We start from the raw sequence: 26,931 nt of genomic DNA, 5'->3' as shown, positions 1-26,931 counted from the left end.
AATGAGCTCTGCCTTATGTGTAATGGAAAAGTTACCAAGCTGTGTGTGCCGTGTTTGTTCTCTAATGGAGCAACTATGTTTGTATAAATTAATATAGAATTAATATAGAATATTTAGACATTGCTGTTGCTCCCTTTTCAGTGTCTATATTTAATTTAAAATAGTTTTGTCGACTTCTAAAAACAACTTATTCTCTTACAATATATGTAATCTTTTGAAAATAGTCTAGCAACATGTTTTTTAATTATTAATTTACAAAAACATGTTTGGGCTTGTTTTCAGAGGAAGCCAAATACCTATCCTGAGAGAATAACTCTTTTTCTAAATTTTCTTTATCACTGAGAAAAAATGATATATTTTAAGAACTCAACAAGAATGGAATACTTTGAATAGAAATATAGCTTTTTGTAGACAATTACGAACATTTTTAAGAAAAATAATCAACTTCCTGGACAAAAATGCACTCTAAAAAAAAAGTCCTCATCTTTATTCTACACATACTGTAGTTTATGTCCTTCGTCTTAATGTAAAGTCTTGTCTGGTGATAATATTCTGAAAAAATTGATTTTAAAAAACAATCATCTGGAGGGTAGTTGATCGATAGTGGCCGATCTAAATTTGTATTTGGCAGTGTAATTTTTTTTGGGGTGGGGGGAGTTTTTTTATTCAGAAAAATTTGGAATTTGGAGAAAACAACATCTTGCAGGAAGACTAAATCAAATCGTGTTGGAGAAAACTTTTCTTTTTTTTATCTTCTCCGAGCCTTTGTTCGATTCCCAGGAAAGCAAGCCACCCAGTGACCTAGCGTGTCAGCATGTTGCAGTGTATTTGCTGAAAACAAGGTCAGAGTGCATGCATACGTGACAGTACGGTTAAGCGAATGTCTGGCTGAGACCTCACAAGTGGGACACGTGCCGCCTATCTGGCGTTATCATCTGGCCTCACAAGAGGCCGGGCAAGGATTACACATTCTCGTCGCACTTGTCCCCGTTCAGAAATAGCTTCTCGTTATCGCGCCTGTGATGTTTCCGAGAACATAGCAGCAGCTCAAAGCGGCTGATGGCCGAACTCCTCATGAGGGGCCATGGAGGGAAAAACAAGCGTGCTAATGATTCGGCATAGATGGAGTTTTAATGATGCCAGTGAACCTTCAACAGTGAGAAAAACATTTGAAGCACCATGCAAGTGAAACAAAGAAGTTCAGTAAAAATAATGGTCCCACCTGTTACAATTTAGACGTCCGATCGGTTTAGGATATAAACAAAGCCTAAAAAATACTACTACAATTACTACTACCATGACAAGAACCAGTACATGTGACAATAAAAAATTCAAGACTACACCCAAACAGAGCACCATGAGACACGCGATGTTGTTGTTGATCGGGTAGAACATAATATTAACCAGACAGCAAATATTTACAGTCCACCCAAAAAGACTTGACGACAGATAGAGCTTGGCATTTTTCATGGCTCCTGTGACTCATAATAAAAGTCGATGAGAGTACAAAGTTTAGTAATTTTAGCCTTATTTGTGAGTTTTCTAATGGAAGAAACTGGTGCTATGCAAAGTCGTGTCAAGTTTAGACAACAGGTGGCAGATTTAATTAAGCAAATATGTACACAGAATAAAATTTGCAAAGGTGCAGTCAACGAACTATTATGCACATGTCCGAGTGGTTTATTATATTTATTTTATTATGTTATGTATCTACAAAGATCATATCAAACATTGTGAGGGTGATTTCTAATCATTTGCAATATTTTTTTTATTTTTGTTTGTTGAGAAACAAATTATAAATGGTCAAGTTAATGCATACAACAATAAATATATTAATGTTTTTGTGGCAGCCGTGGCTCAGGCAGTCGAGCGGGTTGTTCAAAAACTGGAGGGTCGGCAATTCGAACCCAGCTCTGACCGAGTCACGTGTCGTTGTGTCCTTACCTTAAATACACAACATAGCCCCCTTGTTCATTCTAGTGCATCGACAAAAATGTTCACTGATCTACACTGCCCTCATCAAATAAACAAAAATAAAATCACTGGCAGACATTTGTCAGTTTTACAATACTTTGTTCTATAAGATTTGTTAAAACTTTAAAACCGAGAGAAAAACTGCCTTATTTTTTTCCCTTTTTCCCTCGCAGATATACAAGTTTCTCACCCTATCTCTACGGGAGAGCCCGGACACCCTGCGTAGGAAACTCACTAATTTTTGTATATGTTTAAACTTATTCCTTAGGGCTCTCATGGAGAAATAATTATGCACATGACTTCTTGTAAGACAATTTTGATACAAATTTTGATATTTGTTTCAGTGTGTTCTGTTTTACTGAGTAGTGAAAGTATATATAAGTAAAAGTAAAAGCTACAAGTTCCTCACGATTTTGTTTTTTATTGATATGATGGCATCCTGTGACCACGCCTTAAAACCAGTCAAACAAAGTCCACACATTCATGGTTGGGTTCAAGGTAAACAAACCGGAGGCGTAGCACATGACGATGAGTAGCCTCACCTCTGATTGGATGACGCCGATCTTTAAAAACATGCAATACAATGAAAACAATTTTAGTACATGTTGACCTTTCCAAGAGTGTTATTAGTTGGAACCGATTCGTACAAGTCATGAGCGGATGCCCGTATTTCGAGAGGAAGCATTTGTAAGTTCATTCTTTTTACTATTAATGATAGAAGATGTGCATGTAATATTGATTAGTTAATTGTTTTGGTTTGTTATCAGGTTGTTTCGAAACCAGCTTCTGGAGCAAAAAGAAGAGCAAGATGCCTCTCAAGGAGGCGTCAACAAGGCCAGTAAAGGAGGTATAATCTATGGAGACTACCTCAAGGTACAATAACACCACCTGTCACATTGCACTTTTTGATACGTTTAAAAATTTCCAAGAATTTTGTTTGTGGTTTTTCCCCCTGCAGCTGGATAAAATTGTGACAGCCCAGGTGCTACAAAGCGAGCTGAAGGGCAACAAGATCCACGATGAGCACCTCTTCATCGTCACACATCAAGGTGAACCGCATGTTAACTTTGAGGGAACTAAATTTCTACAGCACTTTGTAGCAAACCTACCCTTCGGGAGGGTTTGGAGTAGGTTGCACATAGCGATGTTCTAAACACTTTTAAGTTATAAAAGACTTGTCACAATTTTCAACATTAGTTACTTCGGCATTTTTACATATGTTCAAATGACAGACATTCAGGGAGGCTTTTTTCTTATTTAAAAAATACAAAGCCAGGTAAGATTTGTAATTTGATATAATACACATTTTTCACAAAAATGTCATAATTCATTAAATTGACCATTACTTAAAATGAAGTTGCCATTGAAAAAATGCATTGTTTTAGAATTTAAAAATACCACAGTTAAAATGGATTTAAATCAATAAAAATGGCATTACATATATGGAAACATCACATAATAAAAATGGCATGACATAACTAAAAATACAAAAAAGTATAATAATTAAAATAAAAAAATAAGATTTTAGTAAAAAAATAATTAAGGCAAATGTAATTAAATGATTTAAAAATAACGTTAATTAAATATTCATTAAATGAAAAGTTTTCATCATACCAACAACCAAAAATGTGAATGAACAAAAATGCTGTTAAATTAAATTGTAATTAAATTGCATCACTTAAAAATTAAAAATAACAGTAAATGGATATGGAATAGATTAATGGATAAAATTTTGTAAAAATATAGCACTGAATTCATTACCATAACTTAAAATGCTATTACAATTAAAATGTCATCAAAAAATTAATTCATTCATCTGAAACGCTTTTCGTCACGACGATCATGGGGGTTCTGAAACTTATCCAGGCAGTGTTTGTACAGGTTATTTTGAAAAGCGTCATTAAAAACTTTAAATACATTAATTGGTTTATTTTAAATTATATCCTACTACCGCCAGGCTGCACGGTAGTCGAATTATTAGAACGTTTGCTTTACAGTGCAAAGTCTGGATTCTACTAATTCAGGCTATAGCCTTCCTATTTGGAGTTTGTGTGGAGTTCATTCTCCCGTGACTGTGTGGGTTTTTATGGGGTACTCCGGTTGCCTTCCTTATTCCAAAAACATGATTGGTATCTTAATTGGGCACTCTAAATTGTCAATAGTGTAATAATGTGATAGTGAGTATGAATGGTTGTTTGTTTATATGTATCTTGCGAGTGGCTGGCAACCGGTTCAGGGTGCACCCATCCTATAACTTGAAGTCAGATGGAATAGGCTCTAGTGACCCCTGTAATGAAAAAGCATTATAGAAAATGGATGGATTGCGTCAGGCTGAAACCTCATCATAGGCTCATAGGCTCAAACCATGCTCTTTCGCACCTCTACTGAAAAGTGCTGATTAGTACAAGAGCTCTTGCCTGACGCCAGTGATATATTTCGTAATGAGTTGCTGTTAAAAGTAGCTAACATTTTTGTTCAGGCGTCAAAGCAAAATATAAGGCTTAAGGAAGGCTCATCCTGCTATCTTGTATCACGAGGAGCTACTGTATGTCCATCTTTGAACATTTTTAATGACACACAGTAATGTTCGATAACCACTGACTCGTGATGTGGGCACCTGTGAGAAAAATGCCTCATTCACTCGTAGAATAAATTTTGTCCAATCAAATTGTTGATGAGAACTCAGTGCTGCATAACTGCTGCCTGTCTTTTAGCCATGTCTTGATTTATTGCATTATATTATAAAGTAACTATTTTATAAAGTCTGATAAAATGCCTCAAAGTGTGCTTTGTATTTCATTGCAGCTTATGAGCTGTGGTTTAAACAGATTCTGTTCGAGCTGGATTCAGTGCGGCAAATCTTCATTAATGGACACGTGAGTCACATTCATCACATTACATGATTAATACCAGTCTGCTTCTTCCTGCTGTTGTGTGAAAGTCAACCATGTCAAATCCAATTCAAGCTGCAGCAAACAATTAACCTTGTTTGTTGTCCATTGATCCATGAATTGTTTTCTCAATTAACATTTGGCTCTTTCATGTTGGAAAATGTTCCCAAATGTCAGTTGGTGTTTGCAGATATTTATCTCACAATCAAAGGTATAATAAGTCCAAGCTGATGAATTGATGATTAGAACTGTGGCTTGATTAATCCCTTTACTGACATTCTTATTTATTTACACTTTATAGACGTTTTGAATAAGAGGGGAACAAAATAAAATTGAAAACATGTCTTCTGCATGCAGGTGCGAGATGAACGCAACATGCTCAAAGTCAATACTCGCATTCACCGGATCGTGATGATCTTCAAACTGCTGGTCGAGCAGTTTGCTGTTCTGGAGACAATGACAGCCTTGGATTTTTTTGCCTTCAGGTTTGACAATTGACAAGCAATTTTCCCTCAGTTATCCGCACAGTATGCTTACTTCTTGTTGTTGATTTTGTATGTAGGGAATATCTGTCTCCAGCTTCTGGCTTCCAAAGCCTTCAGTTTCGGCTCTTGGAGAACAAAATTGGGGTTCCTGACAACTTGAGGGTGCCATACAATAGACAGCACTACCGCGACATCTTCAAAGGTCAGGAAGGCGAGTTGCTGCTCGCCACGGAGAAAGAGCCCACACTCCTCAAACTGGTTGAGGTAAAGAAAAAGACTAAATGTCATAGTTCACACATGCTATAGCCATCCATCTATCTATTATCTGAACCACTTATCCTCACGGGGTCACGGGAACGCTGAAGCCTATAGTAAACACATTACAAGGTATATGATTAACATGACTCCAATAAATTTGGCTGGCTATTCAATTACTAGAATGGACATGCGTCATTTGACCACAATCAATAAAGCAGCACCACTGATTTGTCGTGGAGTTGTTGAAGGTAACTTTAGTAGTAGTAGTAGTAGTAGTAGTAGTAGTAGTAGTAGTAGTAGTAGTAGTAGTAGTAGTATCATAACAAATTATCTGATCATTTACTTGATATGCAGGATATCCATCTAAAGGTCTCTATTTTAGTTCATGCTTTGTTTTCCTTAGTTAGACAACTCTGCACACGACCACAATCACTGGGATGCACTTGTGGCACCAGTACAACTGAATTGTCTTACTGCTGGTACAAAGTGTGTACTAGTCTACGGACCTTAATCTCATTATAGGATCTCCAATAAATGCTCAAATGGCTTGCCACAGCAGTGACAGTAATAATATTAGTAGTTATAGTCGTGGTTGTGGTGGTGGTAATAGTAGGTTAGTAGTAGTAAAAGGAGTGGTAGTGGTGGTGGTACGAGAGGTTGTTGTAAATGTACTTGGACTGTTTGTAATAGTGGAATTATGTAGTAGTCTTGGTCATAGTAGGTAATAGTGCAATAGGATGAATGTGGTAAAAGGAGCAGTAGTCGTATTAGAATTGGTGTTGGTTGTGGTAGTTGGACCTGCAGTATTAGGATTGGTGATATTAGAAGTAGGAGTGACAGTTGCAGTAGTAGTGGTGGCAACACTGGTTACAATAGTAGACTACTAGCAGTTTTAGTAAAAACAGTAGTAATAGTAATGGTAGTAGTAGTTGTAGTAGTAGTGGTAGTTGTAGGAGTGGTAGTTGTAGCAACAGTAGTAATAGTAGGTATGGTGGTGGTGACAATACTAGTAGCAAGAGGAGGAGCAGGAGGGGTGGTAGTACAGTAGTTTTTTTCGTTTTAGTAATCTTAAGCAGATACAGGTTTTAGGGAAATATTTCGAAGAACCTCTAAATGATCTGCAGTTGCTCAGTCCAGAGCGTGTAAATAAAGTGTTTTGATGACAAAATGTCCATGGACTTCAAATGATTGCAGTCATTTACTGAGGGGGTGTTTGGTCAGTCTCTTCTTAAAGACGTGAATACCCTTAGTAGTGATAGTGATAGCAGTAGTACTAGTACTTTCATTCGACAGGAACTAATGATTGAAAATATGACATTCTGGAAATAACATGAAACACTGTCTTTAAAGGAGTGGCTGGAGAGAACGCCTGGCCTGGAAACAGATGGCTTCAACTTCTGGGAAAGCCTGCAGAGCAACATATTTAATGGCCTTGATAAGGAAAAGCAAAATATTGAGGTAAGATAATAACACTAATAATAATTTAACAACTCTTAATTGGTATTTAGACTAGATTTAAAGTGATGGGTGTGATGTTTGTGTTCCATAGCAAATGCCTGACTGCGATGACAAAGAGGAGATGATGGCTGAGTTGCTGAAGCAGAAAGAAGTGTTCACTTCTTTGTTTGATGTTAAGCGTCACGAGCATCTGCTCAGTAAAGGTCGGTGAATTCCTGCACAACTCGCACATTGGATTCACATTTTGAAATGTGGCAGCAGTGGCTCACTAATGCTACTTTGTCCCCAACAAGGTGAGAGACGGCTGTCTTACAAAGCTCTTCAAGGCGCTCTCATGATCTACTTCTACAGGTAGCACCACACCTGCACCTTAGACCGTTAGCAGTGGTAGCAGAGGTTGTGTGTGCGTGTGTGTGCGTGCGTGTGTGTGCGCGCTTACAATTAGATCACGCAGGCATTCACTTTGTCAATAACGTCGCTCGTTGCTGTCTGTTCAACTTAGAGAGGAGCCGAGGTTCCAGGTTCCTTTCCAGCTGCTCAACTCCCTCATGGATATCGACATGCTCATGACAAAATGGAGATGTGAGTATGTGGATGCCACACTAGTACAGCGCCATGATGGAATGTTTGGCCCTCAGCCTCAGCGCACTAACAGGGAAGTTTGCCCAGTTAAAAAGTTAGTCAGAAGCCTTTGGGAAGCTGCTCCACTCCCACTCAATACATTTTTATTCACCCCTGCTCTTTCACTTGTGGATCAATTATTGACGTCTTACGTTTCCTTCTTCTATTTCCGTTGGGGTTGTTGCAGACAATCACGTATGCATGGTGCACCGGATGATTGGCAGCAAGGCGGGCACGGGGGGCTCGTCTGGGTACCACTACCTGAGATCCACCGTAAGGTATTGTCTATATGTGTATTTCAAGGCTGCATTGAAGAGCAAGCGAGATGCGCAATATAACTCTATTCCTCTAGGTGTAATTTGTCTCACTACTCAAGTCCATATATCTGTCTACTATAGCCTGGCAACTTTGGAGCACATTTGTGGCACGGTGCTGCTCTGGGTCTGGGGGTGTGCTATAACACCATCAGAAATATATGTTACAACGAAAAGGCCCTTCCAGTGTTTTAAAATATTGATTATTTAAGTAAGTTTAAAAACATTCAAAAGTTCACAATTCTGTTCCAATTACTGGTAAATCTCTATCGATGTTTGTGTTGTACCCGTACCCTGTGTGGGGGTTTATTTCATTTCACTTTAGGTGAAATATTTGTCATTGCCCTGTGGTCACTTGTATTGTGCTTTCCCATTTTATGATTTAACACACACACACATATCGGCTACCATCCTTACACACGTTTTGCTTTCCTTACAGTGACCGCTACAAGGTTTTCGTGGACTTGTTCAACCTGGCCACATTTCTGGTACCTCGCCACTGGGTGCCCAAATTGAACCCAAATGTCCACACTTTCGTTTACACTGCCGAGTGCTGCGACAGCTCCTACTGCAGCAGCGAGGACTCAGACTAACGACGTACAGGAACACCAAATGAAACGAAACAAACAAAAATCAAACACTAACACTTATCTTGTTTCTACTTCCTCACAACCGCTGTGTTGTCCAAAAAAGACACATCTACCATGCACCAACGAAAAGCCCTATTTTGTCGACTTTAATACTCGCTAAGGACATGGCTATCCCGCGAGTATGTAAATACAATGAATATGAACAAGAATAATGATGCTCAGCATCTGAACCAATTTGCACAGCATGGAAATCAAGAAAATACGTGTACATAATGTTGATATGATATACACTCACAAGACGTCGTAACATTAAAGTACGCCGGCACCAAAAAGAAGGATTCAATATAACTCACTTGAACAAAATGTTCAATATTCTGGATCATATTTTCTGATACTTTGGTTGCTTTATTTGGTGACACAAGGGGCAAAATATTAGAAACAGCTCTCAAAATATGGCACTACTTTGAGACAACTACTAGCAAAGGAGCACACAGGAATGTGGTGAGTGCTACAGTTTGATATATGCTTGCTTAAATATTGTATATTTTTTTATCCAGTGACTGATATAATCTTTGCATATGGAGCTGTGCAATTTGCTAATATTGATTGTACATAGTATTTGTCGTACGTATTAAGTGTTTGTGCATGCCTAAATAAAACCCAGCATTGACGCTCATGTAAAGTGATTTATTTGCATCACATCAAACCAACACAGCCGCCACAGAATCTGCGATGCCTGGCAACACATGAGGCAAAGAGAATATTAATGTCGATGCCATGGGGGTGGATGGCACGCGCAACAGACACTCTATTAAAAGCAGGTATATGAATGTAAAAATTAAGATGGAAATAAACACAGTGATGGTTTACACTCACCGCAAAGGTTGCTGCCAATTTTGACATAAACGTAACCCTCTTTTCCCCACTCAGTGCCCCATGAGTTTTGCACTATCCAGAAGGGAATCTCCCCTACAAAAAAAAAACCCACAAGCAAACGGAGTTTAGAAACTAAAGAACATAACTTGACCTGAAAGCTTAAACGGCTGTATAATAGCTTTGCACAAATAAGTCAGTGGCAATAATTGGCAAACATACACAAAGGCCGCATCCATATGCACTGTGAAAGAAATGAAAAACTGCTGGCAGTCCTGACAGAGGTGGCGCATCCTTTACCTATCGCAAAAGGTTACATTGTTTAATTTTGTAGGGAGGCAGCACGGTGAAGCACTGGTTAGCACGTCCGCCTCACAGTTCAGTTCAGTTCGATTCCACCTCTGACCCTCCCTGTGTGGAGTTTGCCGTGCAGGCATGTTTTTTCCCCGGGGACTCTGGTTTCCTCCCACATCCGAAAAACATGCATGGTAGGCTGATTGAGCGCTCCAAATTGCCCGTAGGTGAGAATGCGGATGGTTGTTTGTCACAGTGTGCCCTGCGATTGGCTGGCAACCAGTTCAGGGTGTCCCCTGCCTACTACCTACAGGAATTCTCAACAATTCTCTCAGGCTAATTTTAGGCATTCTTGGTTTGTTTAGTTCATGGATTTAGTTTTTGTTAGGCTACGGTACAAGCACGGGATGAGTACATTTGAACTCAAGTTGAGCTGTACTGGGGTAAAAACCAGACGCTGGTAAAATGTCAAATTAAGAAAAGCTGCAAATTACCTCTGAAAGATTATGGTTAATAAATAAAGAATAATAAAATTTGAAGGTAGAAGAGGTAGAAGTTGAAAGTCCTTCTGAAAAGGGACTCTGCAAGGTGTTCCCAGTGTATCCTCACATATTGTTTTGAGCTATTTGTTACGGTTAGGATCATATATCGGTTCTGGTCTGGTCGGTCGGGCCTCCCTTATACACCCTTCCAGGTCTCACTGACACTGACCTATGCGACCATAAAAATTCACCAGCAGCAGATCTCACCGTTGGCAAAACCAGAGTAGATGACAGTCCAACCCCCCTCTAAAATTGATAACAGAACTCAAGCCATGTGTTGAGTTGAGCCCAACTATATCTGGTGAAAACTTCTCAACCTTGCACACTAGCTCACAATCCTTACCTGTTAGAGAAGTGACATTCTATGTCCCTCAAGCCAGCTTTTGTAACTTCCACCCACAGTTAGGGAGCTCATGGTAAGCAGGATATTGCATCTTGCCATGTTGCCTCTTTAGGCTGTATCTGGGCCACATGGGTGCTTTCGACATGGGTGAAGGGACATAGAGCCTCAGACAAGTTAACTGACTTAACTCCAACGATCATTGGGACAGACAAATCCCTGCACCATGAAAAGATTACTTTACAGGGATAGGGGGAGTGATAAACATCTATTAGAAATATGTTGTTGTTGTTTCTTGTTCATAATAACTTTACATCATTTTTTACACAGAAAACTTGTGGTAGGTTTTGTTTGGCTTACCTGTGGCGTCATAGCCCACCACCAACACAGCATGGTTGGGCCAGCGACTGGAGCAGTGGTGCTGGATGATTCCTCCCAAGTAGTCCTGCCAGCTGACCGCGTCCACAACGACAGACAGAGGACCTTTCTCTACCAGCTCTGCCTTCATTGCCTCCTCTTGACCACTAGCGGAGGCAGAAGAGCAGAAACATCATTGCAGCGGAAAGGAAGACTAGACAAGTAAGGGAGAGATGGGTCAATGGACAGACAGATAGCTGGACGGATGAATGGAGGGATGAATAGCCATCCATTCATTTTCTGGTTTTCTGGTTCATTCAAATACTCTTTTTACTGAGTGATCTACAGTTGGCGCTTACTTAATTGCTGTTTTGCTTCGGTATATTCAAGCATCTAAAGTTAGTATATTAATACAAAAGACTGATTCAGATTTTTTACCAATAAAAATTGTTTTCTAAAGTAGTTTCTTCAATCTTAGGTGCATACAACATAAAATATTTAGTCATTCAAAATAATAAACTCATCCATCCATCTAATAGAAATAAAACATGCTTTGATTGCTTCAGGGTTTTATAAACTAGTACAAACTTGTTTTGCATTTCATCAAAAATGCCATACTTTATAAAAGTAGCTGTAAAAAATGAGAGCGATAAATCAAACAAATGTTTTGTATGCATTGGTTCAAAGTAATAAATAATTATGAATAGAAAAGATGATTAGAATTATTTATTTCACCACAAAATAAAATTTTCTACCATCTGTAATTAATGTAAACATTGATCTAATACTCTGTGGCTTAAATTTTGTTGTTTAGATTATTTAGATATTTTTCCACTATGTATTTTCTTTTATATCAACAAGGAATTATCCTCCAACAACTATTTATGAAGTGTTGTGAACCTATGTCTTGTTCTGACCAGTGTGCAACAGAGCAATCAATATCTATGTTGACACAGCAAACATGACATGTTCCTGACCCTCTTCCGTCCTTGAACTTTACATGATTTCATTTTTGAATAAGTGTGTGTTAATTTTTAAGCTTTTACTGCCTACACGCTGGAGAGGGGAACAATTATTTTTTTTTTTTACCTGAAGTCATATGAAGTGAAGTTCCTCAAGGTGACACCCCTTTTAAGACTGGAGAAGAAGTGACACATTCCATTCTTGGCCTTGTAGGGGTACTCAGATTGTGGCACCAGGCTCACTCTGGTCTACGGATAATGTTAAAGGAATATAATATAATGACGCACTCTTGTGTTGTGAGTGACATGATTTAACAATAGATGGCCTCCTTGTCTATTTGTGAATTGTCTTCAAAATGGCTGTTTCAAGTGAAAATGGCCGGTCTTTTCAAGTGTGGGTTCTTGAGACTTTAGTCTACTTCTTTTTCTACTCATGTCTACTAAACGTCATGGTGCTAAGTGCATTCGCTTTTTTTTCTTACCAGCCACAGTGGCTAATGGTTTCCCAGAGCATAGAGCACTCCCACTTCCACTCGCGTTCTTATTTTGAAACTCAAAAATGCACCACTTTTGCACACCGACGAACACTACCCTGAGCGTGACCACAAGGCAATGGGTTGAAGAATGAATGTCACATAATCACTCAAACCAATTTCATAAAAAAGGACAATGGCCAACGTCATTGACACACAAATCTGCTGAAGCCAGTGTAAATCATGTCAATTTGATTATTTCAGCAAAATTATCGAAATTTCCAAAAACATTTAAGGTACACAAATGATTAACATGTCCTTAAACAATAAATGACTGTGACCTTTTTTTCATTCCTCATTGCAGACAGTCGCTCACAGACAGATGGCCCACAGACCAAATGCTTCATGGCACGTTTTGGAAGAGGAAGTGTTGTTGAGGGGGCTTATGCTGATTTAATTTGAGGGGGCACAGCTGGCCCATTGTACATCTGACTCCGGATTAAACATGCTGCCTGAATACGCATTTATTTTAAAAAATCAATCTGCGGACCACATGCATGAACTTTGCAAGGAGAGTAATCCATATGGCTCACTGATCAAAGATGATCTGCTAAAAGGGGTTAGCTGGAGTTGAGTTGGTCCTAACCACAGCTAAAAATCAGCCACTTGGTGGGTTTACTGACAAACTGACCCCAAAATGCGCACGACAGACTGTGCAGATTTTTCTTTTGTTTTGTTTGTTGTTTTTAGTGTTGTTGCTCTACTTGAAAGAGAGTCTCAGCTGAAATAGAAGATCTGTAGGTTGCGTTATGCCTAATTCACACCGGGTGTGGAACGGCTGCGATATGTTCTTCTGCCAAACGCCGCAAGGAGTAGAAAGCCTTGGAGTCGACAAGTCAATTAACACTGGCTGCGGTGCGTCGGTGGAACGTCGGCGCTGTTCGCTAGCCTTCACCCATTTTTATCCACCTCAGACAACGGCCATTTTGCCACTTACCGTCGCCTGAAAATGACATCACAGTTGCTCAGGTCTCAGGCAACAACTAATCAAGGCTCAACAAATTTCTGAAGCTGAGGTGGATTCTGCCTATTTAATTCATATTCCACAAACAAAACATTAATCAGAACAATGTGTTTCGACTAGTTGGGTTGCACAGAGCACATTATTAGATTGTTGGGCCGACGTCCTGTTTAAACCAAAATGACAGATCCTATCTCTTCTTCTCCCATGGGATGGAATTTTAAAAGGTTTAGTCTAGAGAATGGCTTGAGACTTAAATTTCACATAATTTGACCAACCCTCAACAAACCATGGCTTCAAACCAAAATGGAAGATTCTCTCTCGCATTTACAGGCATGGCCCCTTTAGAGTGTTTTAGGGTTTCTACTAATAACTAAGACGAAAAATTAATGTTCCTAAATTTCTGACTTGTAGGGTTGAAATTTGGATTTTGCATGATCGGCCAGAATGATCCGGAAATGGACACGATCAACCATACTGAATGACATCCTTTGATTTTTACAGCATGGCTTCTTCAGACCTATTTGTGGATCTATTCATGATATACCCGCTTACAAAATTTCATATTTCTTGCAAACCGTCTTTGGGCGCTAAATTTCTTTTCTAAATTTCAAAGTACCGTCTGTAACCAGAGGAGAGCTTTGGCTGGGGAGCCTCCTTTGCAGCCTCCATTTTGAAAGCAGCAGTCGACGACTTGCTGCACGCTGAGCTCCTGCAGCGGCGCTCCTGCGATGGCGTTGGCTGCTTGCATGGCGCCCACCACGCTAAATGCCCAGCAGCTACCACACTGGAAAAAATGAATGATTGAGAAAAGCTAAAGTTCAAACTCCTGAGGGACGTATTACTCCAAATCCTGTCCTTAATGACCATCTTCGCCAGCAGAAAAACATTTTTCTTATCCCACCACCTTTCCAAAATTAGCTTCCTCATGACTTTGTGAAGGAGACCAGGACAAAGACAGTTCATTTGAATGCATGAGGCTGTCTCTGCCAGTACCGCCCTGCTGGTCAAATAATTGCCCTAATTTATCCTCAAAAAGCAGTCTATTATCAGACACACTGCTCTTAGTTGATGGACACAAAAACATTGTGAAATAACTCAAAAACCATCTTGAACCTTCTTCCAAGACTTTTTATATTTGACCCAGCAGGGATGGTTTTATGGTCCCATCTCCTGAGGGGAAGTGCCTTTTGTAGTTATTAATAATTCACTAATTCATTAATAATGTTTCAAGGGATTTCACTCATTTAACAGGCTGAGCATCAAGTCAAACACTCCCAACAGCTAAAGTCGCTACAATAGAAAGAGAAGTCGACCTACCCACCAAAATGAAAAGTTAAAAAACTGAGCGTGTACAGTGTCTGCCTATGAGGCTGTAGTGTGTAGAGTGTACCCTCCATGCCACCCTTGGACAGTCGAGATAGCCTCCAGCACGCCCGCTACCCTCGTGAGGATAAGCACAGATGAATGAATTAATGAATGAATGAATGACATCTCATAATTAGTCGATTTTTAATAAGATGTGGCGTCAAGCACATTCTCGTGTTAGCTCATCTCACAGAGTCACGAACAGAAGCTATTATTTGTTGAAATGGATTCTACAAATTGAAGTTCTTTAAATTAAACCGAATTTACAATGAATTAATGTATAAATTTGACTCCATCCATCCATCCATTTTTAACACTGCTTATCCTGTTCAGGGTCATGGGGTGCTGGAGTCTATCCCTGTTGACATCGAGCAAAAAGCAGACGACACCCTGAACTGCTCATCAGCCAGTCACAGGACACATATGGAGACAAACAGTCAGTCACACTTACATGCACACTGTCACTGAGCAGGAATCGATCCCACACTGCCTGCACAAACGTCAGAGGTGTGTAACCCTACACTATCAGCGACTCACTTAATTCATATTAATAAAATACAATTACAGTAACTTCACATTTTAATTAAAGACAAATTACAACAATATTAAAAGGAAAATAAATTACATAAAAGGGCTGTATCTCCAAAGTTGTTTCTCATGTTTGAGCCCAAAAACAATTTTATTTCATTTTATATGTTTTTGGCTAAAAATACACCTCTCAATGTTCCATCTTACCGCTTGCTGGTTCTGGACCGGCGCCACCACCGCTCGGTCCCTCCAGTCAAATTTGGCCGGCAGCTCTTTTGTCTTGGTTCCAAGGAATGGTGGAGCTCGCTCAGAGATTGATCCCAAGTACAAATCTGCCGAGAACAAAGAATTCAATGTCCAGTCCAGATGGAGAACATGTAAAGCAGATACAAATCAAGGCAATTCCCTCTCAAATTGCACTGGTAGAAACACAAATTTTGGACTGACATGCTAGTAACATCACAGCATTTGAACAGTAAGTTCATCCTACCACGAAATTCCTCAGGTGAGAGGGAGGAGAAGTGATTGATTCCGTACTTAGCAGACTGAGGTTGTGTAGTAAATGAGTTGAGGTACGCATGACGCTCCGTAGAATCCTGGATTGTCCAAACAACCAAAAATAACACACACGCACGCGCCCACACACACACACGTACAAAAATCTCTGTCAATTTGTATTGAGCATTGTAGTTTATGAAAGTCAAAAATGCTAACTCATTTCATGCCGTGGCTGTTTTGAATTCATTGAAAACTTAATATGTGAAGCAGAAGTGCATCCATATGTAATACCCAATGAAAAAATTACTATATGAGCTTTTCAAAATAGAAGCTGTTTCTGGGCTTTGAGCGTGAGTGAGATTGAGCAGTTGACAAAAGCTGTGGCACTGCCAAACCATGCCAATACAGGTTATAGATATACTATAAAAATAATATATTGTATTGGCGTAAGACTTCTTGTGTCCATAAATGGTCAATTTCACATTTTTTTCCCCCAAATCACTGCGACTGGCATTTGCCAGTGTTGTATTTTTAGCACGTCACTGACCAATTGAAAGTAACAAATGGCTTGGAAACAAATCTATTTACTCTCTTGGACACTTCAACTGTCTGAGAAATCGATATAGATGCTTTTTAGACAATAACAAAAGAAAATAGATACATTTAAGTAAGTCTGTTTTGTTGAGAACCAACGACTGTAAATAGGATCAGCCACAAATTTGTGTGCATATAATTCCCATGTATTACACAATGTGCCAGAAGTAAAAAAAAAATAAATAAAAAAAAAAAAGATTTTATGTTGCAGCACGAGTTGATGTGTAGTGAAATGCTGAAATGCTATAAAACAATCAATATGGATGCTTTTCAGACAATAACAAAAGATAATAGATACATGTAATTAAGTCTGTTTTGTTGAAGGGAGTTAGCATCAGCCACAAATTTGTGTGCAGATTAATTCCCATGTATTACACAATGCGCCAGTAAAAAAAAAGTTAAAAAATATATATATATGATTTTATGTTGCAGCACGAGTTGATGTGTGGTGTTCAGTCACCGACTCGTCACCATTTTTAATTTTGTTGTCATGTACCTCCATTAGTCTTGCCATATATTTTAATTCTATTTAGAAATTAACACTTGATGACTTGAAGTTTAACCTAAATACAACAAATAAAAACTCTAGATTTGTGAGGAAAAAAAACAATGTATCTTATTCATTGTTCTATTTAAATAAACTAGTAAAGAAGTTATTGAATACCAGCGAATTAGCAATAAAAGTTTAGGGAGGATATTGAAGAAAAAAAATCTTTATACATACAGACACTGAAAGGTGGACTATTGCGCTAAACATATCGTTATTGCACTTTAAACGTTTTATTACCGTTTTTACGATTTAAATCCAAACGTAAAAACGCGCACCTGCCTTCTCTATTTCCGGATTGTACCTGAGGGGCGTGGTCTCTAATGACGCACGGTACGCGTTTCTTATTTCTTACCTGAAAACAGTGATTGTAGCTCTCAAACCCGCCTTTACTTTCGTACATGAGGTGGCCGCAACACCCAATTGGAGTAAAGTCACCCGTTAGATTCTTCAGTTCTTCGTCAGAACTCACGTTTTTGCAACACAGCGGAGCGACGAAGGTGACAACTGTCACCATGGCAACAGTATACAGGTAGCACTGATTCATTTTAGTTCCAGAAATGTTCGCGTGAAGATAACGTCACTTTGAACAAACGCGGAAGTGGGAATACCGAGAAAGGTAAACTTGATGATGAGTGGACGTGGCGGCCTTCTTCCTAACGGACACTAGAGGGAGACATTGCTAGAAATTTATCTTTGGAAATGTGGTTTCTTTTTTGTCTTTGGAAAGAATTGTCAGATATTCCTGAGGAAAAACAATTTATACATTTTCAAGAGTAGTATATGTACCGTAGCACACTTAGACTTGGATGATTTTATTCATTCCTTGGAATTACTTCCTCAAGAAATTCTGGTTCCAGTAGAATATTGCAAATTTCATTCATTTCATAAGTTTATTGAGCAACCCAATCTACCAAACAAAACATCAATATATGAAAACAACAGTTCTTTTTGTGGTCACATGAATGACAAAGAGGAGAATAATAAATAAAGTGCATAGCAATAAATAAAGTGTTGAGCAAGAAATAAATAACAATAATAATAAATAATAATCGTCAAGTAATAAAGTATTGAAGGTAACTGCACTTGAGTATGCCTATCATGTCCTATCAGCTCCTTACTCCAATTCTGGAGTTATACAGTTTGGTGGCATGAGGAAATTGCTTTTGTTTTAAGAAATGTTGCAAATTTAGGAAAATAATGGCATAAACAATCAATAATAATTTAACGAAAGCCTGCCCTGCGATTGACTGTCAACCGGTCCAGGGTGTCCCCCGCCTACTGCCCGATGACTACTAGGATAGGCTCCAGCACGCACGCGACCCCCGTGGGGGCAAGCGGTATAGAAAATGGATGGATGGGTGAATGAAAACTGAGAAAAATAATATTTTTGAGGGAGGAAATAGTTCAACTTCATATTTATGTTTTGGTGATTTATGATTCTTCTGAATACCTAATTTTACAGAAATGTATATATTTTTATCTCAGATGTCATCTGAGAATTTTAATTTCTCAGATGTTTTGCCAAGTATAATGATTGTGATGAGATATAATACACTTTTAAACACAGCTGAATTTCTGTTGTCTTCTCTTTCATAGAATGGATCTCGATCTGTAGTATCATTTGGATGCTTGAAGGAAAAGAGATTAACTGGGATTTGAGGGGGAAAAAAAGGTCAGTGCAATATTAGGCTGAGTCCAAACAGGCCTTACGTCTATGGGGATGGCTAGCATGACGTCACTAGTTGTCGGCACATCATTCTCATGTCAAAGGCGCTGCTGGTGACATGTAAAGGTATCACAAAAAATATGTAACTCGACCTCTATATTTCACCATGAAAAAAGCCAGTTCAAAGTGGGACCCAGTCCCAATGAATGGAAAAAGCTTGAATCGCAAACATAAGTGGCAAATTTGTGAAGACGGGTCATTTCCGACCCACTAGTGGTGTACCTGTAACCCAGTGTTGTTGATCAAACTCAAACACAACGGTTGGGTTATGAAATCAATCAATTTTGTTCAATGGTGTGGGCTGGGCATCTTTTACCCAACTGATGCTTTAAAGAATTTCACCAAATGGTTGGTAAAAATGACCCAACTTCTGATCCATCAGTGTCAACCCAGCAGTTGAATTAGAAAATTGACCTAACAGATGTAAGGGTGTGTTGTGTTGTGGTATGTTATTATTGTAACACACAAGGTATTATTATCAATCCCCCGCCTTCTCTCCCTCCCATCAATAACAGTGTTGTAGTCGCACTCAGTCTCTGCAACAGCTGCAGGGAACTTTTTCCACCACCCCCCCTCTCAGTGTGTCCTGCCCTCACCGTGACAGAAGCCGAGGAAATGTCCGAAGCAGCGCAGCAGCTGGCGGGCAGCACCGCCACGGGTGACAACAAGCCCTTCGCAGCCCAGTTGTCCAACGTCTACCTCAGCATCTTGGCGCTGTTCTGCTTCAAGCTCTTCGTCAAGATCTCCCTCAACCTGCTCACCTACTTCTACATCATCCGCGGGAACCGCAAGGAGGCGGCCCGGATATCCGCCGAGTTTTACGACTACACCCAGCAACGCGGTGAGTGAATGAAGCTTTCAATTTGAGAAGCTCTGCACACAGCGGCGGCGTGTCCTGATGACACGGTCACCAAGTTGCAAACCAGACAAATTCTATTTAATTTGACATTACAGACATTTCATTAATTTCGCATTAGAGTGATCCCAAACTGCGTTGTAATCATCTTAATGTCGACTGCACATTCATTACTGTGGCAAGGCAGCACAAGTTTGGCAGCTCCTTTTCTCTCATGTATTATTAGAACGCAGTCAGCACCCACCCACGCACACGCACGCACGCACACACGCACGCACGCACACACACACACACACACACACACACACACACACACACACGCACACACACACACACACTCACTGGCCTAGTTTCCATTCCCAGCATTGGCAGTGAAACCCCCTTACACCACTCAATGGCAACAGACAACATTCTTAGGGCAATATGATCACATATTCGACAAAGAAGAAAAAAAGTTGTATATGTTTTAGAGAAAACGCCACGTTTGCAAGTATATATTTGGAGGGGGCGAGTGGCATATCAAGAAAATGGTTGTATATTTCTTTATTTTCAAGAATTTGTGTATTTTCAAAACTAAAACGAATCCGTTTTGGTCATTTGGCTGCCTCACAGTGCAAAGGTGGTGGGTTCAATTCCAGCTCTTGCCTTGGAGTTTGTGCTTGTGCTTGCGTGGGTTTTCTCCGGGTACTATGGTTTCAAAAACATGCATGGTAGGCCAATTGAACACTCCAGATTGTCCGTAGGTGTGAGCACGAAGGTTTGTTTATCCATGTGTGCCCTGCGATTTGCTGGCAACCAGTTGAGGGTGTCCCCCCGCCTACCTCCCAAACTTAGCTGGGATAGGCTCCAGTTTCATCCTCATGAGGAAAATGGGTTCAGTTAATGGATGGATAAATGTGGTATAGTCTCCAAAAGTTGTATATATTTAGGGGGGAAATGCACATTTTCATAAGGGAAGTAACATTTTTGAAGAAAACTTATATTTTCACATAAAATAAATTTTTAAGTCAAATTCATTTATATAGCCTTTGATCACAAACACGTCTCAAAGGGCTTTGATTTTGAGGTAATTTTAAAACATTATGTTTTAGTTAAAAGATGCTTTTATTTTAAAAGTTTAAATTTTCATTTGTATTTTATACTGTCCAAAGAAATGCAGCAAAAATATGGTCTATTCACAAATTGTCTTTTCTCAAAAGAAAAGAAACAAGGTGCCTAGTTTCAGGACCCCCCCCCCCACCAAAAAAAAAAAAAAAAAAAAATTGTATTATTAATGACATCTTATGTTTTTTAGTTTTAAAAAGTGGTTTATTTTAGTATTGTTTTTTATGTTTATTAGGGGTATACCATATTTTCAATTTGAAAAATAATTAATTTTCAATTTGGAAGTCATATTTTTTAACCCTCTCAGGCTCAAATTAACCTTTAGTCACAGGAAAAATATGATATATTAAGTCTTGGTTGACTAGAACAAGGCCTGGGTAAGATTAATCATCATCCAGGACCTCAGTGTCACTGACTGCATGTATGTTATGAATTTCAACATCAAGGTTGTTTGGATTAGGTCTTGCTATTGCTACGAGTGGCTCATCATCATCAGGGCTGAAGTCAGACTCATGTGCTTCAGAAATGTACTCAATGTCTGAATCACCAACTTCATTTGATTATGCAAAATATAAATAAGTAGATAAATAAAATCAAGCTTTTAAGATCAAATAGGATTATTTTTTAATAACAAATTTATTTTAAACTGTACATCCATCCAGCTGAAGAGCTGTATGAATAATTTTACCTTTCAAAAGGTTTTGTGTCACTCTGGTAACACATCAGGTGTACCTAGTAGAGTGTCTGCTGCGTGTATTCAGGCATGTTGACATTTGTATCACTTATGTTTGATTATTTTCCTACATCAATGAAGCGTAATTGCATATTGAGTGTTCCAGCTGAGCGTAGTAAACACCTAAATTGTGTACAAATGCTTACATTCACCTTAGCAATTAACCTTGTTATCTTATTTTAGCACTATTACCTGTGCGATGTAGCGTAACATGATTATCCGGTGCACTAAACACCTTGTGTGTTGTAAAGGACCCTCAGCGGGTGTGTTCATGGCTGACTAATGAATCATTGAATGAACTGTCCACCGCTCTAATGAACAAACCGCCCACAGGATCCTGGACGGACCGCTCACCACTTCACGATGCCGCCAGTCAGGGTCGCCTCCTCGCTCTCAGGACCCTCATTGCGCAGGTGAGGAGGAGTTGGGGTGTCATGTTAATTGGTATATATTTATAGGCAGGACTATCCAAAAAGTATGGAAACGCATGAAGCATTTAATTATATAAGGCGTTTGGCATGGGCCGAGGATGAGCACTTTCAGTTAAGCAACTCAAAACTAGAGTGGGATAACTCCATTGGTGTGTTTTTTTTAAGAAATCACATCTTAGTTCCAGTTTTGTAATTAGTGGCAATATTTTTTCACACTGTGCCAACTTCCATTTCCAACACGGCCACACCCATAACCAGGCATCACTTCCTACCAAAAAAATCTTCCCAGAAAAAAGAGATTTAGAGATTGCCACAAGACTCAGAAAGTAAGTCTTGCTCCATCTTGAGTGCCAGTGTAGCAGGACGTCAGTGTAAAAGAATATTATGAATCATCTTTCAAGAAATAGTGATACATTTGATGGGTGTTTGAACTTAGACCACTCTTGCATTTGCAGTCAACATTTTTGTTTAATCCCAGTTGTTTCTTTTCTTTCAGGCAGCCCACATGATACTGACCAGGATTCAACCAATGAAATGGAAGATGATGACAATACTTCAGTTGTGGCTAAAATCTAAAAGTCCAAAATTATTAGATCTGGCAAAAGGCCGAAATCTGAGGAAAACCACAACTTCTAAAATAATAAACGAGCATACAAACGAAAAGCATCCAGAAGAAATGTGAGAAATGATGATATTACAAGACATTCCGTTTTGGGTCAGAAACACAATTCATTGCCATCTAAATCATTTAGCTAAAACTAAAAGTTAAATCACTACACTGCAAAATGACAAAAATGGAGTTACCCCACTATAGGTGTCAGTGGCGAGATTGAAGTTGTAGGTCAGGAATCCAGAAAATAGGGTCATTTGGGGTTGGGAAATTAACTTTATTTTATTGAAATGTTAGATTCAATAAACTGTATTTTTTTCAAAGGCATGTGTTAAATGAAAAAATAATTTGTGTTTGTATAGTTTTTTTTTCTAGAAAAAAATATTAAGGAGAATTGTAAATTCTCAAGGAAAATTATGTTGAAGAAAAACGTTATAATGTAATTACGTGTGAGAAAAGGTAGATATAAATACATTTATATTTTCATATGTATATGCATATTTTCTTCAATGGTTGTAAACTAGCTCGAGAAAATATTATTTTTCTCATAAATGTATGTTCTCTAAAAAAATAAAATAAAATACTATTTTACAAAAGGGATTAAAAAAATACAACTTTTTAATTTTTAAATTAACCCAAACATTGAATGACGATTTTTTTTTTACATTTAATTTTTTTTAAAATGTCATTTTGTAAAAGAAAGGTATTTTCTTTTTTTTTTTTTTAAATATTCTATTTGAGGGAGGCCCGAGTAAATCAGTTTGTGGGTACATTATACTAATGTCATGATAATCTCAGGATATAGTACAGTAAAGTGGATTGACAGGAAATGCAGAATAGAACATCTCAGCTTTATTTTCTTTTAATCAGAGGCACTTCAATAATACCTGGTGGCATTCCCACTTAACAAGAGTTTGTGCTTTAAAGATTGTGAAACAACAAACTAAATGTTTGTGTACGTGTGCGTGTGTACGTTCAGGGTCACAACGTTAACAGCGTGACCATCGACCATGTTACCCCTCTCCATGAAGCCTGCCTTGGAGACCATGCACCCTGCGCCAGAGCCCTCGTCGACGCCGGCGCCGACGTCGGTGACTTTTTCAAAAAACAGTGATGTCAACCACTTTCCCGGCAATAATATAAGGGTGTCTGCAGGTTAACGCCTTGACGGTCGATGGCGCCACACCACTGTTGGATGCCTGCGCGGTGGGCAGTGCGGCGTGCACTGAAGTCCTCCTGGAAAACGGCGCCAGGGCTCAGAGCCTCGCCCACCAGCCATCACCCATCCACGAAGCCACACGCAGAGGTCAGTACGTTTTGCTCAGTATTTTTAGTACAGTAATCCCTTGTCACTCCGCGGCTCACCTTTTGCGACTTCACTCATTCGTGGATTTTTATAAGAAATCAATGGGAAAAATAATTAGCTAGACTAACCGACAGAGAGTGACAGGATAACAACGTTTAAATACATTTTATTTTATTTGCTGTAAAGGTACAATACATGCACAGAACAGTGTGGAAATGGTTATTTAGGGATTGGGAAAGGTTTATGTAGCGTAAAAGTTTTAGGGAGGGTTTATAAAGTCTTGATGTAGTGTATAAATACATAAATATATTTCTATTTCGCAAATTTTCGCGTGGGTTGTTCTGGAACGTATCTTCTGCAATAAAAGAGGGATCACTATAGTTATTCAGTTTCCAAAAACAATGTGTTTATTTGGAGAAAAAGTTGTCTATTTCCCAAACCATTTTGTTATATTTCAAGAAAATAAAGTTAATGTTTTCCATTTTTGAGAAAAAAAAACACCAGGATATTTTGGAAAAAAAAAATCTGGTAACTTTGATTTGAGAAATGTAGCTAAGATTATTTTGTAAATATATTTTCTAGAGTCCTATATTTTGTAATATATATAAATAAGTATATTTACAAGGGGAAAAAGAAAAAAAATGTACATAGTATTTCCAAGAAAAAAACCCATAAAAAAGTATATATTTCTGAGGAAAAAATTGAATTTCCCACCCGTCCTCTGTCAAGGTCATTGTGCTTGCGTAGACGTTCTGCTGACGTGGGGTGCGGATGTAGACATGGACACCCCTCACTTGGGCACGCCGCTCTACACCGCTTGCGTCTGCCAGGAGCTGGAATGTGCCAGGAAGCTTCTCAGGGAAGGTATGTTTAGTCCTGGGGAGTCTTTTAGGATTTCCCAACATTCTAAATTGCAACACAGTTTTTGTTTTCATAACGGGCATGACATCAATGCTTTTCTTTCCATAATTTCATCATTGCTGTTCTTGTCTAAATGGTCCAGAATTTCTCAGCCCGTTTGTCTATTTACACACAAAACAAACTCTTAAAGTTTTATTTCACTCCTTCCCAGCATGCATGAATACATCAAGGCCTGACAATTATTGCTTTTTCATCAATGCGACCTTGTCTAAAAACCCTTCCTTATTTTCGAGTATTTTTGAACGCATCATTGTTTCTAGAACAATGTCGTGACATCATTCCTTTTAAATCTTTGATTTTGATTTTTTTGTCTTGTTAAAATAGTTCACAGGGCATCCAATGAGTGTTTTTGGGCTGTTAATGCGTAGAATTTACCATCCATCTCTGGTAAATGTGAACATTGGAGGTGATTAAATATCATCCATGTGTGATATTTACCAGTGCAATTGTCTTGAGGCTGACACAAAAATGGCGTCCGAGACATTATTAGAGGTGGAAAATTCTTAAATCTAGTGAGTGCCGGTCTCAACATGAACTGCAGTTTGCTATTCACAAATTCACCTACTATTTGAGTTGAACTCACTTATTGGGTTAATTTGGGCTGTTACCGTACCAACCTAAAATACCAAAAGATAGTGCCAGAGTTTTGGCTAATGGGAATGTCGTAATTGGTGTCAAGGAACTACTGTGGGATGAACCCTGCTGTGAAAAGCAAAAATCTGCATGTAATTGATTCCACCCTCCCACTAAAAGGCTATATATGTTATAAATATATATGCGACAAGATGACGGTGAAGCTCTTGTTTTGGTTAAGGTCTGACTAAATGAAGCTCCTCCCCTCTTTTATGCATCAAAGATCTTTGTGCATGATGAAGGTGCTAAGTTTAGCTCGGTGTGTCAGCAGAAGTTTCTTCGCCGAATCCCACACACACACTTTTAGTGTATTTCTTTGAAATCAAGAATTCTGTCTGTTAGAGTGGTGCTCACTCTAACTTATTTTTGCAAGAACCACATGGGAGACAAGTAAGTCCTTTTAAACACCTGCAGGTGGAGAGTCCATTCGTCGCTGTGCGTTGAGCGATGATCGAATGAGGTCTGACTCAGGCCTCCTGCAAGAGCATATTTATTGAGAACAAGCAGGGTGGGGGTGACATTGGACATGTTTGGTGGTCACCTCAAGCAATTGGTTAATCAGTGCGGAGGGTCCCAGCTCATTGTTTTACAAGGTCGTGGAAACAGAAACTAGTGGAGCATTTTAGATGACTAACTAAGCAAGAATGTTTCCACACCATTTGGAATGTTTCAACAACTGAATGGTTAAACTTTTCAGAGTCAAGGAAAGATAAAAGGTTTAAACAAAGTTAATAATTCTAGTCTACATTCCAACATAATCATACAATCAAGATAATCTGTAAACCCACTGTCAACCAATTATTTTGGGGGTCATGTAAAAAAATCTTGAAATGATATTTAACCTTAGTATTTATAAGCATATTCACTGGTGTTTGACCGTACGTGATATATTTTGTTTCCCTTTCAGGCGCTAATGTTCAGAAAGGCAAATCCCTGGACTCGCCTTTGCATGCAGCGGCAGAGAAAGACTGCACTGCAATTGTAAAGTTGCTGCTTGACTTTGGCGCCGACATCAATGCTCGGGATGGTGAGTGTCGACGACCAGTGGATGTGGCCCCGCCCAGCAGCTTCACGGAAGGCCTCCTGCTCCTCTACGAAGGTAAAGTTGTACTTGTCTGCTTCATGAATTAAACTCCTTTCATAATGATTTTTTCCATTTTGTAGCCATGCCGCGAATGCTGATTCAGCTGTGCCGCCAGTGCATAAGGGCATGCATCGGCCGGGACAGACTGCACCTCCTCTGTCATCTGCCCCTGCCAGGTCGAATCAGGAACTTCCTACAATACCAGTGATAATGGGAAAAAGGACTTTTTAATAGGTTGTATGCAAATAATCGAGTCTCTGAAGTGCCTACCCACCCAAGTAAATCTTTTGCGAGCTGTCTATTTCGCAAAAAAAAAAAAAACTGGGAGTGACCCAGTACCATATGCAACCTACATTACATTATGATGACTGGTGATGAATAGCCTTTGTAAAAATTTCACAAAATGTACTTTGAAAAATGTTATTGTACGTTATTACGTTTATTTCTTCTCTGTAGACTGTTGAAAACTCAATAAAACACTTTATTTTATAGACGGATAATTTGCCTAATTCAAAGGGCGCAGTGTGGTAGTTGCA

General features: G+C 39.0%; 3 protein-coding genes across 9 annotated transcripts; 2 read left to right on the top strand and 1 right to left on the bottom strand.

Moving 5' to 3' along the window:
* Positions 1–2,511: 2,511 nt before the first annotated feature.
* On the top strand, positions 2,512–9,267 carry tdo2a (tryptophan 2,3-dioxygenase a). Its single transcript, XM_088378588.1, has 12 exons — positions 2,512–2,661; positions 2,742–2,847; positions 2,933–3,023; positions 4,780–4,850; positions 5,223–5,350; positions 5,428–5,614; positions 6,959–7,066; positions 7,158–7,269; positions 7,360–7,417; positions 7,569–7,648; positions 7,875–7,965; positions 8,441–9,267. The coding sequence occupies exons 1-12, from the start codon at positions 2,558–2,560 to the stop codon at positions 8,592–8,594; spliced, it is 1,290 nt and encodes a 429-aa protein (XP_088234714.1). The 5' UTR covers positions 2,512–2,557; the 3' UTR covers positions 8,595–9,267.
* Positions 5,416–17,612, bottom strand: ctso (cathepsin O). Of its 2 annotated transcripts, XM_088378688.1 has the most exons (9): positions 17,344–17,612; positions 15,840–15,945; positions 15,557–15,681; positions 15,273–15,311; positions 14,073–14,240; positions 12,087–12,208; positions 11,001–11,164; positions 9,468–9,560; positions 5,416–9,327 (listed from the first exon to the last, which is right to left on the bottom strand). In XM_088378688.1, the coding sequence occupies exons 1-9, from the start codon at positions 17,533–17,535 to the stop codon at positions 9,293–9,295; spliced, it is 1,044 nt and encodes a 347-aa protein (XP_088234814.1). In that variant the 5' UTR covers positions 17,536–17,612; the 3' UTR covers positions 5,416–9,292. The 2 variants fall into 2 exon arrangements, with proteins under 2 accessions (XP_088234814.1, XP_088234822.1); XM_088378696.1 differs by lacking the exon at positions 15,273–15,311 and having other exon boundaries at positions 17,344–17,611.
* asb5a (ankyrin repeat and SOCS box containing 5a) lies at positions 9,407–26,884 on the top strand. 6 transcript variants are annotated; one of them, XM_088378638.1, is made up of 10 exons: positions 9,407–11,219; positions 15,155–15,328; positions 18,588–18,663; positions 19,233–19,558; positions 21,744–21,823; positions 23,431–23,538; positions 23,607–23,757; positions 24,487–24,621; positions 26,219–26,410; positions 26,476–26,884. In XM_088378638.1, exons 3-10 carry the CDS (start codon positions 18,617–18,619, stop codon positions 26,601–26,603), a joined length of 1,167 nt encoding a protein of 388 aa, XP_088234764.1. In that variant the 5' UTR covers positions 9,407–11,219; positions 15,155–15,328; positions 18,588–18,616; the 3' UTR covers positions 26,604–26,884. The 6 variants fall into 6 exon arrangements, with proteins under 6 accessions (XP_088234764.1, XP_088234772.1, XP_088234781.1 ...); XM_088378646.1 differs by lacking the exon at positions 15,155–15,328; XM_088378655.1 differs by lacking the exons at positions 9,407–11,219; positions 15,155–15,328 and adding an exon at positions 17,254–17,520 and having other exon boundaries at positions 24,505–24,621.
* Positions 26,885–26,931: the final 47 nt, after the last annotated feature.

The sequence above is a fragment of the Syngnathus floridae genome, chromosome 1 (assembly GCF_059516105.1).
Source record: "Syngnathus floridae isolate MCC-2025c chromosome 1, RoL_Sflo_1.0, whole genome shotgun sequence".
In the NCBI taxonomy this organism is placed as follows: domain Eukaryota; kingdom Metazoa; phylum Chordata; class Actinopteri; order Syngnathiformes; family Syngnathidae; genus Syngnathus; species Syngnathus floridae.
This window is presented reverse-complemented; position numbering and strand designations above follow the sequence as displayed.